The 18,764-nt window shown below is 29.7% G+C and overlaps 1 protein-coding gene across 2 annotated transcripts in view; it reads left to right on the forward strand.

The window, feature by feature from the left end:
• The window catches only part of LOC142325991 (ATP-binding cassette sub-family G member 1-like), a 192,697-nt gene that overhangs the window by 46,902 nt on the left and 127,031 nt on the right, over positions 1-18,764 (forward strand). The window contains exon 1 of one of the 2 annotated variants that reach the window (XM_075368030.1): positions 18,435-18,512. The exons of the other annotated variant lie outside the window; for it this stretch is intronic. Coding sequence (XP_075224145.1) covers positions 18,500-18,512 — 13 coding nt within the window. The 5' untranslated portion in view covers positions 18,435-18,499. Of the gene's footprint in view, positions 1-18,434; positions 18,513-18,764 lie in introns of those variants that run through there. 2 annotated transcript variants of the gene reach the window in all.

Below are 18,764 nucleotides of genomic sequence, written 5' to 3' on the forward strand. Positions count from 1 at the left end.
TCCGTTAACCAGTTTTTTCCAAACTCGGTAGGAATATGCTGACCTCAAGGGGATTTATTATAGTAAATTTTTGCAAAAACTGAAAAAAAGGGGTGGGGTGTTTTGGCCAAAATAAAATTTAAAAATTTTATTGGAGCATTTTATTAAAAATGTTTTTTTTTTTTAAATTGAAGTCCTTTTTATCAGGATAATAAATTGTCCAAATGTTTGTTTAATGTTCACCCCCACCTCCAGAATTTGAAATAAAACTTTTTTTCTCTTCTTTAGTTATTCTTGCTGCAGAAAAGTAATTAATGGGTTTACATGAATATTTTCTACGTCAATGAGTCTTTAAATAATTAAATATTTTTCTTTCCATTCCATTCCTATAATCGGTGACAACGAAAAATCGTTGAATTTTTAAAAAGTTTAGGACGTCCAGTGTGTAATACCCATTTCATTTAAAATGTGAAAATATTAATATTTTATTATCCCCAAATGTTAGTATATCTATAAAAAAATGCAAAACAATTTTTTGAAGCGAAGCTTCTTACCGTAATATTATTAATGATGCAAAATAAAACAAATACAAACATACACAAATGAAAAATTTTTTTATTAATAAGAAATATGAACTAACAATGATATCCAATCTGTTAAATCTGTCAACGGTTAAATTCGATGTGTGATTGAAATATTTAAATACGAGCGTGATCAAAAACCTTCACAAAACAGTAACAGTATCATTCTTTGAACACGTTTCTTGAATGAACTGTGTTATCAGCTTACACTTGACGCTTTTCGTGACCTCGTTTTTTCTCAATTTACTCTCCATCCCCGTCGCCTTCATTAAGAAGCTTCGCTTTCAAAATCACATTTGAATTTGTTCAAAATTATGCCTGCATCTTTTTATTTTTTCAATATTTTTGAACATTTATTTTTTTAATTTAGCATTGCTACTTTGGGGTTACTTTTTTTAACATTAATTTTACCTAATTACTCCTCCTGAAGTAAGGAGCCCTCAAAGTTAAACTTTTTTTGCAATTCAAATTATGAATGCTTACAACTTATTTTTGTAAGCATAAACGTCATAAATAAACCCGCTTATTTACGAGGCTCCATTTTTTAAAAATAAAAAAAAAGCTTTTTCAGGGTTTTCGATTTTAATTTCCCCGTAATTTGGGGCTCCGGCATAGCCGGGAAAGTTTTGCAATACTTTTCCAACTTTTTTTTTCTTTATTTAAATTAAGTTTCTTCCATTTCCACAGTTGCAATTCCATCATACTATTACATTAAAATTTAGCAAAAATATTGCTTAAATATGCCGGAATTTGAGTAGAACTTAAATTACAACATCTTTATCTCTTGTTGAAGAGAAACAATTTTTTTATCCTTCATATCGTTAGATTATCTCTTGTGTAAGTTTGGATTTAGCTATGTCTGTCGATATTCTTTTACATTTCTCGGTGAACGTTTGAGTTCTTGGTAGCATTCATTTCTTTTCAGATCGTCTACAATGTTTAATCTTTTTAGCCTGACATTTTTGCATCCACTTATCCTTCTCCCTTTGTTTTAATCAATCATTCTCTTTTCATAATATTTTCCAGCCAATTAGCTTTCCTTTTTTGAATTAATTAAAATCGAAATTTTAAAAAAAGTTCGATTTTTCTTTTTTTTTTTAATTTAGGAGCTCCCATCAGAGGTTACTAAATTATTTTAATGACTTTCTTGTTTAACTAAGTACGTTTTGAGCATTAATTAACAATTTGAAATTGAGAAGTAACTTTTCATTTTGGGGGGCCCATATTCAAGGAGAAATATTCGACTAAAATTAATTTTTAAGAAATTATATCTAAGTAGTAAATATATTTAAAAAAAATAACTTTAAAAATTGTTTAAAAAATACAAAAATGCAGCCGTATTTCTAAATAAACTAAGTTGTAATTTTGTATGAAAGGGATGAAAGTTTTTGGCTAATTTTATTTTTCAAGAAATACTAGCGAGTAAGGGTTATTAGAAAAATTGAGATATGTACATTTTAAATTCAATGTGTTACGAGATGATTTGACATTTAGAATAAATCTTAAAAGAAATTTAATTAAAAAATATATTTTTTTTACAGGCTATTGAAGTTGGATGGCAAAAAACGTTTAAAATTATTTGAAGGTCTATTGATGTAGAAAATATAGATGCAAAAACCTCTCATTAATTCCTTTTATGAAGCAAAATATAGCTAAAAAAAGAATAAATTTTTTTTTTTTTCGGAGGGAGTGATATTAAATAACATTTCTTTGTAATTTGTGATCTCGGTAAAAAACTTTAACATTTTTAAGAAAAATATTTGGCTGCACATTTCGCAGATTCAAAAAAAATAAATTTGGTCCAAATCGGGCCAAATTTGAGTGAGATAAAATGAAAACTAACGTGAATGGCGAGACCGGGACGCGTGGGGTCGCTTGGCAACAATGCGAAAAAAAATGATGGAATTCAGCCCCACCCTGCTGGAGTGATATAAAGTGACAATTTATTCTCATTCTCCTATCTTTGTTCTATACATTGAGTAACGGTACAAGCTTCTTGAACAAAAGCCTACACAAGAGTTTGCGTAAACGTTGACAAAAAATCCCCCTCCCACTTGTAACTCGACCAACTCTGTTAGAAATAACACTAACCGAATGATCCCGATGTAGCTACGCTCTACGAAAACGAATGATTCAAACTGAATACAAAGCTAACGTACGAGGTTGCAGTGGGAGATGTTTTTCATAGGATATTCACACGACCGGCTTCCTCCGCTGGCCGCAGTGATGCAACTTAAAATTTCTATAACAAAGTTTCCCTTTACAATGTACAGATACAAACTACATAAAGTTAAAGATTGAAATCTGTTCTTTCCAACGATAATAATAGCTTATGAATAGAAGGATCGGTTCATATTTTACAGGCGGCAAAAGAATAGCCTTTCAAATCCCCGTTATTGGGTTAACGGCATTTAACAGGTTTTAAACGTCTCATTAAGGCCACGAAACTTGAAAAAAAAAAAATTTGTAGATTGTTTTATACAATCAGTATAATTTTCTGTTATAGATATAGCAGCATATATTTCTGTAGCGGGGAAAGTAAAAATGGTTAGGAAATAAAATACGAACCTTTTTGATATTTCTTTAACGGTATTATGAAATACGTTAATCTTCATACTACTAACTAAAGATTTGTAGTCTATAAAGACTTATATGACTAATATTATTAGTAAAATACCGTAATTAAATTAATCTTATATAATAATTATACCTATTGAATGAAAGACTTATGTGATTATATAAGATAGTCGTTAATTAAAGTATAATATTCATCAGATTAACTCTGATGCAATAACTTAACTCAGATTAACTCTTATGCAATAATTTGTTCATTTGTGGCTTAAACAATAATCTTATTAATCATTTAACAATTTATTCACTTACATTATTAAAATAATAATGTTGCTCATTAATTTAACAAAGTTAATTAAATAATTTTGTAAGATCTATGGTAATATATATCTAGATTGAAATAAGAGTTATTTATTATTATATTTATCTACATTGTTCATAGATTCACAATTCATTTTGTAATCGTATTATTATTTTATTGTACAATTTCGGTTGATAGACTGTAAAATTGAATAAAAAACATTTAAAAAATTTAAAAAAATACTTTTCTATAAAAACTGAAAATCTAAAACAATAAATATTTAAATATCGTACTAAAAAGTAAAATAATATTTTCAAAAGTAAAGGACTACTGAAAAATTAAGTTTAGCATACAAAATAATTCAACTCGAGAAAAAAATTATCCATACAACCCATTATCTAATAAAAAAAAATAAAAGATAATTTTGTTGAAAACAAAATTATATGTATAAAGTTGTCTATTTTCGCAAGAACGCAATGAAAAGCATGAAGCGCGACCTCAGTTCTATTTTGCATTTTAACTTTAGTTCATCCAAGAAGATTTACTAGATATTGTATATTGAAGCTTTCATTTCTATTTTTCATCAAAACCTTTTCATATTTAAAGAATTTATGTATGTATTGAATATGAAAGCGCACCCCGTACTAATCAAATTATATTTAAATTTATAAAGTATAATTCACATTATAATTCTCATACGGCCCATTTCCTCTAAAGGGTCCTTGTTACAAGGTTTTTTTACCAGTTAATTTTGGATTGTCCAATTCTTCAATCAGAACTTCATCAAGGGATCTAACTGTACGGAACGCTTGCCCTTCGGTAAAGAGTTTTGGATTCAAACAGACAACAGCATAGTCTACAGTGCATTTTGTGCATTGTTGATGCCCATGACAGAATCAAAGGTAGCATCGGTCGTTCAACAATTCCATAGCTATACATGGCAGGAAAGTGTAAACTTTTTCAGATTTGTTATGTGAATGTCATATCTTCGTAAGTCTAAAAAAATATTTAAAAAAAAATTGTATTCAACGGACTTTATTTTTAGACCTAAAAATTATTTTTAAGTCTAAAAAACATTAAACCCTGGCGTTCACTTTCAAATGGAGCCTCGTGTTCTTCAGTTGATTCTGCTGCACGAATTTACGAATAATGCTGACATCTAAGCGCCAATAGAATCTCTCGCTCTTCTGGTGTTTCGGTAGCTTTACACTTTAAATAGCGCTGGCGTTCTCTTTCTGAACTAAAATTGCGTGTTGATTTATTTCTATTGCACAAAACTGCGATTGATACCGGTCTTGTGAATTTCTACAATGGGAAGAATTTAATATATCTATTTGTTTTATTATCCCCAAAACACAAATATAATTTTAGATAAATCGTTCGTGCACACGTACCTACTACACCGTGGAACGAAAGCGAGTTAAAGAAAAGCTGATGTGGACACTCCATGACTTCCTTGTACACCTATTAAATTACATATACACATTTTTTGCTGCACTTCATTTTAACTTATTTCATTTCAAGGTGAGATACGATCTTCCACTTCTTTAATAAAGTGGACAGTTACACAATTGCATTGTGGTGAACACCACATTGCATCACATTCTTTTGTGGTGTCCGTATCTGCATTTTGTATTAGTTTATGTATTAATTCTGTTTCACGTTCCTCAAGTAGTAATGTGGTGTAAATGAGAACGTGACGGATTTAATTCAAATATATTGATTTATTAACCTTTATTTAATTATTAAATTCTATATAATTCTTCGGATTAAACTGAAAGTAAATAAAATTCTATTTCACTAATAACTCCTGATTTTTTTCATATTTTTACTTTTTTGTACAAAGTACAACGAAGTATTGCAATCTTTCGGTTTTCAGATTTCAACGGAAATATCTATTTTGACTATCCATGAATCCATTATGACTATTTTCGGCATGACTATTTTTGAGTTGTGCGAGATAATGACTATTATCTCGCATAACTCAAAAACGATTAACCATAGAATGTTGAAATTTTGGATTTAGGACTGTTGTAACATCAGTTGTGCACCTCCCGTCTTGATTGCAATCGACTGGACCAAAAAAGCCCAAAATCCAAAAAGAATTGAATTTTGGACTTTTTCTTAATTTCAGTAATAATCCCTCATTGAGAGCTTTTCAACACTATATCATAAGTGATACTTATTTTCACTGGTTCCAGAGTTATAACCAAATGAAATCTTAATTAGTGAAATATTTGGATCTTAAAAGGCGAAGGCACATCGGTTCAAATCTAACTTCATTTCCTTTTTTTAAATTTTGTTTACTTTGATTTAAATATATTGATTTTTTAATAATTATTAACCTCTCTCTGATTGCAAAAAACAATTTAGATAAATAATATTTCAATAATAATAAAAAAAAAAATATGAAAAAATATCAGAAGTTATAAATGAAATAAAATTTTATGTACTTTTCATTTTTTTTTTAAATGTGTATTTGTAATTTAATAGGCGTACAAGGAAGTCTTGTAGTGTCCACATCAGGTTTTTTAATTGTGTGAATATTTTTCTGCATAAAACAATGAACTATAACTATAAAGTAGGCACCGGAAAGTACAGATGACTAGCGGAAATTCTAGAAATTTCTAATTTAACATTCGTTATATCAATTTTCATTATTCAAAAAAAAATATTTTTACACAAGAGATTAAATATTTTTAATCAATTTTGAACATCTAGTAATCCCATTCCGAAGTGCCGCCCGCCCGGAGGGACTAGCTGCGGAGGGCGTACCTGGGACACGCCTCTGCAGCTAGTATATATATTAGCATGCGAACTGACTTTTCATACGAGAGAAAACGTCATTAGTAATGTGTCAAAAAAAACTAACTGTTGCATGCTGCATTTACTTATTATGAAAGAAAAAAGTTTATTTTATTTTTCTTTTAACTTTGCTGTATGTGTCTGTACGAAGTCTGTTGTTCAAGGAAATTTATTTATGTCTTCAAAAAAATAGATTCATTTCTTTTAATTTTACCCCAGAGTGGTATGGTTGAATATACAGTAGGATGCCGATAATTCGTCACCTTTGGAACCAAGGGAATGATGAATTAACGAAAATAATGAATTACCGAATAGTGTAACGAAAGTCGGGTTACATAAACATTAACGTAACATTAACGGTAACATTAACATTAATTGACCTAACCGTTATTACCACCCCTTCCGTTAATAAACGTGTCAAGAAAGACTGCAAACTGATGAAATTTAACTACAGTATTCTACTAAACATTTAGTATTTTATTATACAACAACATATAGTATACTTACATAAGTAAACCATTCACTAACGCAATTTTTTTATAAAAATTACGTATATACTGTACTACACTACTTAAAAAAAAATACTACACTTACAACGTAATAATACGTAAGACAAAGACTAACACACAGTAACAACAGAACATTGTAGGCCATATTTTGTTGTTTAGGTACTTCTGTCTATAAAACCTACAGCCTAAAATGTATTGTATTTAAATTTATATTTACATATTTACACTTCTAAAGAAATCAGTAATTTTTCTTTGCAGTTTAACGTTCCTTTCCTTTTCTAATGCGAATTGACGAACTTGTCGCATAGCTATTAACTTTGCCACCTATGCTGTGAAAAATATTTCACGGGTAATAAGTCACGATTTATAAGTTTAAAAACTCTCGGTTAATATTATCTCTCAGTGTTAATATTATTTTGTAAAAACATGCAAAATTTTTGCATTAAAAATTACAAAGTTTTTAGGCCTATTTACTATTTGAAAATATTTATTTTTTTGTCTTCGTCATCATTGTTTATTATTGGGTTATTACATTCAAATTATTGTCACTAACAGCTAGAGGAGGTCGATGATAACCACTTGCGTTAGAACATACAAGAATAGAGATACGTTCTTTCCTTATTTTGTATCCAGCCACAGAGCTCTCGAAAGAAGATGCTAAGGTTTTCTCTAAGGAAGTGCCATCCAGGACAATCCCGTTTCGTCGCAATTATACAGCCGCTCACGACTTAAATTAAGAGTTTTAATTTTTGAACTAAATTTATCACAATAGTCAGATACAACCTGGCTGTCAGCGCTTAATTTTTCGCCCTCGGTTGCAAGCTGACAAATTCTGTGTCTTGCTTTAAATCTGTTTAGTCAACCCTGGCTGGCTTTAAAATCTGGTTCGCAATTTAATCGTTCATTCATTTAAAGAGCTACCTCAATAATTAATGAACAAGTTAAAGATCGGCCTTGACTACGACACTGCGTGAACCAAATATACACTGCCTGGTCAAGTTCAGCATGTTCTGGTGTTTTCATTCTCTTTCTGGTTGTTACGTCACCGTCAGTAACTTCCATTTTAATCACATATTCTTGTATTTTATCACCATTTTTTTTTTTTTAATATCGTTTTCTGATATACGAGGGATTCTGTACTCTTGTATGGCACTTTCATCCTTACGCAGGCGTTGAAGAATCTCAAACCTATTTGTCAATTCTGAACTTTTATAACTTTGCAAGACATTTTTGCATAAAATAAAATTTGTAAAATAAATGAATATTATTATGACATTAATATAATTGAATAATTCTGTTATATATGGTTTTTATTTTAAGAATATTTTCCTAATTCAAAACAATATTGATTTTTAGGTGGAGTAAAACCAAGATTTTATTACATAAAAAGTTTAAAATACAAAAAATTCTGTAAGTGCTTTTAAAATTACTTATGTACATACGTTAAAGTTTGTCTTTATGTATAAACAAAAATTCATCAAGATAAGCAATTTAATTTTTAACGAGGTACTTTCGTATTATTTTTCTAAAGTTCTCTATATTACTTAGGTAATATTTTTAAATTAATTTTTTTTTAAATTTCAATAGATAGTCAGCCTTAAGCCCATCAGATGGGTGTAGTGGTGAACGCGTCTTCCCAAATAAGCTGATTTGGAAGTAGAGAGTTCCATCGTTCAAGTCGTAGTAAAGGCAGTTACTTTTATACGGATTAAATACTAGATCGTGAATACCGGTGTTCTTTAGTGGTTGGGTTCCAATTAACCAAACATCTCAAGAATGGCCGAAATAAGACTAAACTTCATTTGCCCTCATACATATCATCCTCTGAATTAATTTGGAGGTAATTTGGTAATTTGGAGGCTGAACAGGAAAAAAGAAAAGGTCTTGTATTACTCGTTATATCGGTTTAATAAATTTTTATTGCATAAAGCTGAAATGAATCGTTTATGATAGTTATTTTTAGGCAACTGTATCATAAAAGATTTTTAATAAAAAGGAATAAAAAATATTATGCATGTTTATATAGTGTTAAACAGGAAATTCATTCCAAAAATTTGTAGTTTTTCCTTCTTTGAGTTAACTGACGAACGAATAAGTCAACTTATGTTAATTTGTTACACTATCATTCTCTTGAAAGATAATCATTTTAATACACGCAATTTATTTTTATTCATTAAATTATTCATTAATACATATAAAATTTATGTACATAAGAACGAAATTTTTAATTAATTGAGCAATAATTAGTGAAAAACTGGGTAATAAGGTACTCGAAAGTTCGTAATTTATTTTTAATATTTTAAGCCAAAACCTTTTTCCTTTAAACTTAATAATATTATCATTAAAGTCATAACATCTGGTATGCTATTCTTATCAACGTCATCATCTAAAAAAAGGTTATTAATAAATATAGTTTTGTTGGGTGTCAGTCTATTTTTTATTAAAGAAAATACTATATGAAAGTCCTTGTTACGTCCTCCTTAATTTTCTCTAATATTGATATAATTTTTTTTTTACGAGTTCTTTATATATATATATATATTTTTTTACAATTACTTAAATAAAAAAAGACCCGTAAACTAAATCAGTTTGTTACACGCTATTTTAAATTACAATATACGAGTATATTAGCATGCGAACTGACTTTTCATATGATAGAAAACGTCATTATTATGTGTCAGTCAAAAAAAAACTAACACTTGCATGCTTTGTTTCCTTAAGCTTATATTTTACTTATGCTTATATTTTCATTTTTTTATCACAATAACACTAGAATTATTTTAGTAATTTTTTATGAAAAAAAAAATAATAAAGAACTATTTAGGGAAATTTTATTTAAATTAATTTTCATGAACATTTATCCAAAAACCAATAAAAATCTCAAAGAATATAATACGTCATTTTACGGGTGTTTCAAAATGCACGTCCCATGTTTGACGTCGTGAATTTATTACAGAAATAATAATTTTAACAAAACACTTCTATAAAAATATTCAAATTACCTTTATAACTTTGCAATACATATTCAAAATCTTTTCCTGTGACACGTTATGCAAAAATATTCAAATTACCTTTAATAACTTTGCAATACATATTCAAAATGTTTTCCTGTGACACGTTTCACAAAACGTGTACGAACCTGCATCGCACGTTCCTGCACATGGAACGAAAATGTTATGACATTTTCAGCCACCTTCGTAATGTTTGCTCAGTAAAGTTTGAAATCTCACTTTCAATGTTAGCCTTCAATTCGTCAAGTGCATGAGGATTGTTTTTAAAAACTACAGTTTTTAAATACCCTCAAAGGAAAAGGTCTGCTGGTGTAAGATCATCCTTTTTCCTGCTTAGCCTCCGGGAATCACCGTCATGTATTAGTTCAGAGGATAAATGAGGATAATATGTATGAGAGTGTAAGTAAAGTGTAGTCTTGTACAGTCTAAGGTCGACCATTTCTGAGATGTGTGGTTAATTGAAACCCAACTACCAAAGAACACCGTTATCCACGATCTAGTATTCAAATCCGTATAAAAGTAACGAATCCGTTACTTTTAAAAGTAACGTATCCGTATAAAGACAGTTGCCTTTATTAGGACTTGAATGCTGGACTTTTCGACTTCCAAATCAGCTGATTTGCGAAGACGCGTTCACCACTAGACCAACCCGGTGGGTGCTGGTGTAAGATCTGGGGATCTTGGAGGCCATTTCCCTTTTGATATCAAACGATGGCCAAAAAATTCCCGTAACATATCTAGTTAATAATTAGGAGTATGATTTGTTGCGTTATCCTGTTGGAACCAACATTCTCGTTCGTGTAAATTTAACATGACAATAAACTGTTCGATTATACACGTCTGTATCAGAAAAAGAAGAAATAAACAAAAAACCAAAATCGTGATTATATTCGCATGAAAACCGGAACGAAATTGATTTTATGATCTGTGTTATTCCACAGTAAAAATTGTGATTTAAATGATTATTAATTATGATGTTACTAACATAGATTATATGAGTATTAATTAAATCATAATTTTGTGATAAATTTATTTTTTCTATATGGAATGAGTCACAGTAAATAGTTATCATCGATATAATTATATGATATAATTTCATATTAGTCACATACAAAAAATCTCTATTACTTTAAAAGTGGTCCGCTACTGGAAAATCATTTACCAAAAAATATCCAAATTAGTTGCTGATTATGAAAAAAAGATTAAGAGGATAAGAAAAGGTATTAGGCTGTTAAATTAAATTTCCCCCAACCCGTTTTTCACCGGCTTATATTAGAGTGAAGTTAACAAGTACACAATTTTTTTTTAAATAAAAATATTTATAATTTTTATTTAAAGATAATACAAATAAAAAGTAATAGAACATCCGCTTTTTACTGATGAAAATCGTTTAAAAATATTGTTAAAATATGTTCATATCATGCATTATAATTATTTTTGCTATATTTACGTCAAGCATGCAAAAGGAAGACTATTATTAAAAATTTTAAATATCATGATATTTAAAAGATATATTTTCCTCTTCAGTTTCCTTACATAGATTAGTCCGTGTAGAATCATATTAGTGACGTATTTAATTTTTCTGTTTATTTCTTTCCTAAGGAGGATGTTTCTTAGAAATCTATTTAATATATAGACTATCCCTAATTTGTGTTTTGTGATTACTAACCTCACTGTTATTATCATTATTTTTAAAAAGGTGATTAACGTTAAAATTCATTTGTCATGATAATGACCTTAAATTCCGTCCCTGAAATTAATTTTAGTAATAAACTTACAGCATTAGTATTTTATTGTTAATAGATTTGCTGTTGCATTTATCTTAATACAAGTTTTTTAATAGGGACGATGAATATCGAGAAAATAAATTGATTACGTCTATTACATATGTACGTTCTTTGTTAAATTATATTTTAATTTTAATTTAATGGCTTTTTTTTATAAACTACGGTTTTCATAAGTTCTTTTATAATGTGCTTGCTTTTTTAAGCTGTTTTTATTTATTTTATGGTGGTATGAAATATGAGAGGCACTTATCAATACCTAACGTTGTTTTCAATACCTAACGATGTTCATTAACCCCTATGGCAGTGGCGGATCCAGGACCCCCAAAGGCTCAAAGGCCTTGCATTTTGAAAACCTAGTTGAAAAGAACTGAAATAGTTTACCAATACTGTATTGTCAAAATAACTCTATAACGTTACAGGGTTGCAAATTGCAACTCTATAATTGACGCGAATATATATTTTTTCTTAATAACTAATTAAGAGATGCTGACCTCAACTGCTCTAATGCATATTCATAACGACATGCAAATTGATATAGATTGCGTTATTGATCGGTATGTTAAGATGCGTAATCATCAAGATGAATTTATTTTGTAAATCAATTATGTACGAAATAAAATTTATGAAATTTTGGATTGTAATGGAGTAATTATAAATATTGAAATGAATGAACAAATAAAAATCAACTTAATTTAAATCTCACCTTTTTTTTTAATACTTTTATTTATTGGCACATCAACAATTAAAGTCATTAGTGACTTATCAGTTAATGTCACTGTTCCGGTACGTGTGCAGTCTTGAACAAACTCAGGCTGACCATTCCTGAGACGTATGGTTAATAGCCCAACCACCAAATAAGCAGGTTAGGGCGGTATTGGCAACGATCTTGCTAAGGACACTATCAGCACGTAAAGGTCGTGCTGATAGGTAGGTCCTTATTGGCTAGAATAGCTAAATTAAAGTGGTGATCATGTCAAAAATGGGGTATCGAATTTTTTGCAAATATTTACGTCTTAGACCCAAAGTAGTTCATGTAGACAAAAAAAGCATATTTATTTAATGTGCCACACTGTTTTTGGTCTTACATCTCATGATTGACCGAATCGATTTTTTTCAAATTTGGCTCTAATATTTCTATGAAATTAGCACGAAATTAAGATTTCGAAGTGGTAGTTCATTTCAGTTTAGCGCCGATTACTTCCCAGTACAAATTTAAAGAATTAAAATTGTTTTTTTTCATTTTAATTATATATTAATTATCAGTGGTTCAGTTGTAGATTATCACCGTAATTTTTACCAAAAAGTAATTTATATAGGTATTTTTTTATGTTTCTAAATCATTTGATAGTTTTTATCTATTCCTTCTTATTCTCTGTTAATCTTTTAATTTCACAATATTTATTATATCCTAGATCCTTAGTTATTTTTAGCGGATTTCCAACAAATTTGTTGAAGTCGCTACTCCTCCCGGTCAGATTTTCTAAGGGTGTGTTTTTGAGGAGGGGGAATCAAACTTTCTTTAAGTTTTAGAGTTTTCTGAACACAATTCTGCAATGTTTATTTACATATGTATGTAAATATGTGTAACATTTTGTTGTCCGATCTACCGAATGCAAATCTTAACCGATTTTTACGAAATTTGGTGAGGCTATTTAAATTTATTGTGAATAGAGCCCTATGATTTTCAAGCAAATCGATTCACAGGAACAAAACTTAAAGCCAAAAAACGATGGTTTGGAGGTGCATTTTCAGCTTTTTTTTGTTCTACTGGGCGCAATTTTGATCATAGGTCTTGATAGGATGACGTAAACCTAGTAGAAAATCAACAGGGTTAATGATTTTCAAGCGAATCAGTTCACAAAAACTGGATTTAGAGACAAAAAACGGGTACGTTTTCAAGATTTTTCAATTTTTCATGTTGTAACTTGAAGGGTGACATGTTAAAAAACCAAAATTAGATTTTTGCGAGCACTACCAAGTACGAGATGGTTTCCCAATTGTCCCAAAACATCACGTTTGTAGCCCAAATCAAACTCTTGCGAGCACTGGCAGGTTCAAGCTAATTTCGCAAAATCCAAAATATGATCTGGTATGAAGAAAAGAGGCTAGTGTTCAAAAAATCAGTTTAAAATTTGTAATCGCTTTCGATCTGTTTTGGGTCAGTTTGAAACTTTTTTTTGTGATTACAGCTCTAAAACCACACAAATTATGGGGAACAGTATAAAAGTGGGTTGTTGGTAAATAACAGTACTAAGCAATTGATGCAGTCAAAACTCAACAACTATGTGAAAAAGAGGATGAAATGAAAACAAATGTACAAGTATAATGTATTATTTATTGGAATAGTAACTCGCAATATTATTAAAGAACACACGATACTAACATAACATGATATACAAAAAACACCGAAAGCTGTTATTTCCAAAAATCATTATAGCAGTGCAACATCCTTTCTATCATAATTAAAACCGGAAATGTTCCCTTCGACTCACTTCTTGCGACAGAGTTTTTTTAATCTTTTAAAAGACTTTTTTTAATTTTTTGTTAATATCTTTAAATATTTTTTAAGCCCATTCCCTATGTTCAGTATTATAGGTGTAAAAGATTAAGAAAAAAAGACTTTATTTTCAAAGTAACTAATATATTTGAGTTATATTTATATTCTGAGTTATTAATTATTTAATCATTAGGTAATTATTATAATTTAAAAATATTAATGAATTTTTCGCACAATAAAGTTTAATTTTATATTAAGTTTTGTCGCCATTCTTCTTTTTCTGTAATATCTTCATTTATTATTTCTTTTATCCTAATTTTAATTGTTTTACGTGAGAATTTTAATCTTATTATGTACGATTGTATTTTCTACGTTTGAGAACGTTTCACAAACATTTATATTGCAGTATAAGTACAGTCGGATTATTGTTATTACAGTTTTTGTCAAATTAATTTTTGGGTATCATATTTAAAAAAATAAAATACGTTTATTAGCTAACATTCTGAGAATAACTGTTTAATTATATTTAAAATTTACCTCAATTTCATCGATTAGATCGGTTTACAACTGTGATCATAATACAGATCAGGTGTAATAGATTTTTTTCCCATTCATTATATATCATGGCTAATTTAGGGGTTAACTTGTAGTCGCAAATCAGTTGTTTAACAGCTGGTTTTCAAAGTTGAAGGTTCTAAGATTCAAATCGTTTTTTTTCTGTTTAGCCTCCGGAACCACCGTAAGATATTACTTCAGAGGATGATATGTGTGAATATAAATGAAGTTTAGTCTTGTACAGTCTCTCAGGTCGACCATTTCCTGAGATTTTTGGTTAATTGAAATCCAACCACCAAAGAATACCGATATTCACGATCTAGTAGTATTCAAACGCGTATAAAATTAACTGCCTCTACTAGGATTTGAACCTTAGAATTCTTGAATTTGAAATCAGTTGAGGTTCAAATCCTAGTAAAGATTAGTTCCATTTAAATGGATTTGAATACTTGGCAGTAACCCACCGGGTTGGTCTAGTGGTGAACTCGTTATCGCAAATCAGCTGATTTTGAAGGCGAGAGTTCTAAGGTTCAAGTACTAGTACAGGATACTTTTATACGGGTTTGACTACTAGATCGTGAACACCCTTGTTCTTCGGTGGTTGGGTTTCAATTAACCACACATCTCGAGAAATGGTCGACCTGAGACTGTACGAAACTACACTTCATTTATATATATTAATAGATATCATCCTCTGAAGTAATATCTTACGGTGGTTATAGAGGCTAAAAAAAAAAAAAAAAAAAAAAAAAAAAAAAAATACTTGATATTGATACTGGTGTAATTTGGTGGTAGGGGTTCAATTAACCACAGTCTCAGTAATGGTCTGTAAAAGACTATACCGCATTTACTTATTCTCATCTCATTGAGCTAAGGAGGAGGTTGCTTATTTATCATTCACTAGTTGAACTGATTACAGCGAACAAATTAAAAAAATAAAATTATACATCGTATATTCGTAATTGAGTAGTTGGTAATTAAATCATAAAAAGATGTCGTTTTGACTGTTATCTGGCTGACATAGAGCAAAACATTATGAATGATGGATCATTTGTGAATGTGACCTTACTTCAGTTGATATGAGATTAAAATATCTCTATTATATAAATATTACAATCTTTAATTAGATTGTAATATTACATCTATTAGCAATACATTTTAATTTTTATGATGTAAAATGCAGTTAGAACTATATTCAGTTGAAAATTTGAATCGAACAATTAATTTAGTAAGACATACAACTCCTTTAAATCCACAGAGTTAATCTAGTAGTTAAACTTGTCTTAACAAAATTAGCTGATTTTCAAAGTCGAGAATTCCAAGGTTCGAGTCCTTGTGGATTTGAATGCTAGACTAGATACCGGTGTTTGTTGATGGTTGGGTTTCAATTAATCACTTAGGAGTGTTCAACCTGAATATGTTCTAGATTTCGTGTTTACCGGTATTGCACTATATCTGTGGTTACGTCAGGCCTGGCAAGCCGGTAGCAGTAATTGCATTTACTTATACACACACCCAGACCCGGACTGCCGGGTCTGGGTCTTTCTGAAACCAGTTTTCCAGATACTGATCTGGAAAACTGGTTTGAGAAAACCAGTTTAACTTAAACCAGTCCCTTAATTTAGATAAGAGCGTGGGTTGGAGAGGTTTAACTATGCTATGGAAAATCTAAATGCTGAAATATGACTAATGGGAGAATCAATTTATTATTATATTAATACAAAAGGGGAATTTGTTTATTTTCCGTTTGATTTCAGTGTTTGTTACAGTACTGACCCTAAAAAAAATTAATTACATCATCTAATTATCAATCTCAAGCTATGCTAAATCGAACAATTTATATTGCATAAATACTTTTTATACGATTATATAATTTCATTTTAAATTAGTCATAAATATTGTTATTAATGATAATAAATAGAATTTGTAATTTATTTTTGTGCCCTAGTTCCCTTACTTATATATAATTTCTAAATTTTCTATACTCGTTGGCGAAATTTTGCGAAGAAATGTTGTTCTAAATTAATGTAATCTATGATTTTTTCATAAACGGAGTAACCCAATACGCGTGTAATAATAATAATTAATATAATATTATATTTTTCTTCTCTTTAACTTTCTTTTTTATTTAAATAGTTATTTTTATTTATTAAAAGATAAATGTATATATAGTGTTTTATATATATATATATATATATATATATATATATATAACACTATATATACATATAGCGTTTATAAAAAACACTATTTTTGGAAACTTAACAATTTAATACTGCATGCTGATATTACGTTCAGCCTGATCAGTTAAAGACTAGAATACATTTAACCAATAAAATAAATTGGCTTCGTTTATCTACATACGTTTTTTTTTTCATTTTCCTTACAGTTTGTTTTATTTATTGTGTAAATATTCGTACACAATGTAGACTTAACTGACTGAACAACGTTCTTTTCTTTGCAACATTCTTTAACTGCGAAATTTTTAACTTTAATACCATATGCATTAAATACATTTTATGAGAACTATTAAATTTTTCACTAGTTCATTTCGCAGAAATCATATACCATAAGAAGCAGACTAATAATAATAATAATAATTCTAAGTTTGGATGACGCCAAGCTAAATGATCTTATTTCACCAAATGTTCGATAAAATATAGTATTTTCTATTTATTTATTTGCTGAAGTTGCTGAATACATCGATCATACCAAGCGTCAATAACTTATAATGATCCTTCGCAAATGACAATTTTGTTCATTTAAGTTATCGCACCAAAATGTTAATTACGTGTAGGAGTGAAATAGTATCTCTTTCTCTCTCTCACTCTCTACCAAATTATGTCTATTTAAAGAATCTAATGGCAAGATTAACTGACACATTTATTATGTTTTGATTTTGCCTAACCACTTTTGTAGCGAATATATAAAACTTAAAATATTAAGTTTTTTATATACAATTTTAATTATATAATCGTATAGTACTAATTTTTTCATTGTTTGATTTAGTAAATAATTGGAGATTGATAGTTTGATGATGTAATTAATTTATATTTCGGAGTTAATAGATTTAATTTCTCACCTCTGTAGTTGCTTTTTTTTAACCTCCGGGACCGTTAGATATTGCTTCAAAAGATGAGATGAATGATTTGTAGAGTGTGAAAATCCATGCCTGACCGGGACTCAAACCCGGGCCCTCCGGATGAAAGGCAGAGACGTTACCACTCGCGCCACGGAGACCGGCCCGTAGTTGCTTCTAAATTTGATATTCTGACATTGAAAACTTTAGAAATAATTAATATATTGTAGCAAGACCGGTATAACGAACCTGAATAACGGATTCCTACCAATTAAGAAGGTAATAGTAGAAAATTTAATAATGGGAGGAATCCAGAAGGGACTAAAAGAAAACCTTTTAGTAAAGATAATAAGTCCGTTTAAAAATCGTCCTTTGCAATACTGCAACCGACACACAATAAACAAATGTTTGTCCCATGAGAAGAGTTACCGAACCAGGTTAAAGAATGCATTACAACAAAAGAGCTCGGTCGTTCGTTCTCACGCTTCGAGTTGGGTTCCGCCCGGCTGGTAAAGAGGATAGGAGTATAAATACCTCCAGGAAGATCAGTTCTACGAAATATGAGTTCTGCGAACCAGTCTAGCGAGACGTTACGACGTCAGTTCAACGAGGAGAGGCTGCGATGTGAGTCTACGAGATGTCAGTCATCGAGAGCATTCTGCAAAGAGAATAATGAAGAAGCGAATTTCCAATTGAGTTAAGTTCGACACAACTGAGGTGACGCCACGAGTAATTCCAAGAACATGAAAACAAGAAATACTATCGATGAAGAACATGAAAACAAGAAATACTATCGATGAGTTTCACATATAGTAAGACTATATATGAAAGAGATAAGTACTAAAAAATTTCATTCATAAATTTTTAGAGTAGTTTTATTTGTGAACAGCAAAGGTATTTACTGTTCACAATGGCTAGTGAAAGAACTGTATACTTGTCTTAAGCTATTGTACTGTTGTTATTAATACAAGACTAGTGGTTAAAAGTGTTAAGACTAGCGGTCATTGCTATGGGACTGAGTTCTGCTTTTCCATTCTATTTATCTACGTGTAAATAAATCCTGACTATTATTTTAAATTCTGTTTTGTT

This window comes from Lycorma delicatula, chromosome 6 (genome assembly GCF_047948215.1).
Source record: "Lycorma delicatula isolate Av1 chromosome 6, ASM4794821v1, whole genome shotgun sequence".
Taxonomy (NCBI): Eukaryota; Metazoa; Arthropoda; class Insecta; order Hemiptera; family Fulgoridae; genus Lycorma; species Lycorma delicatula.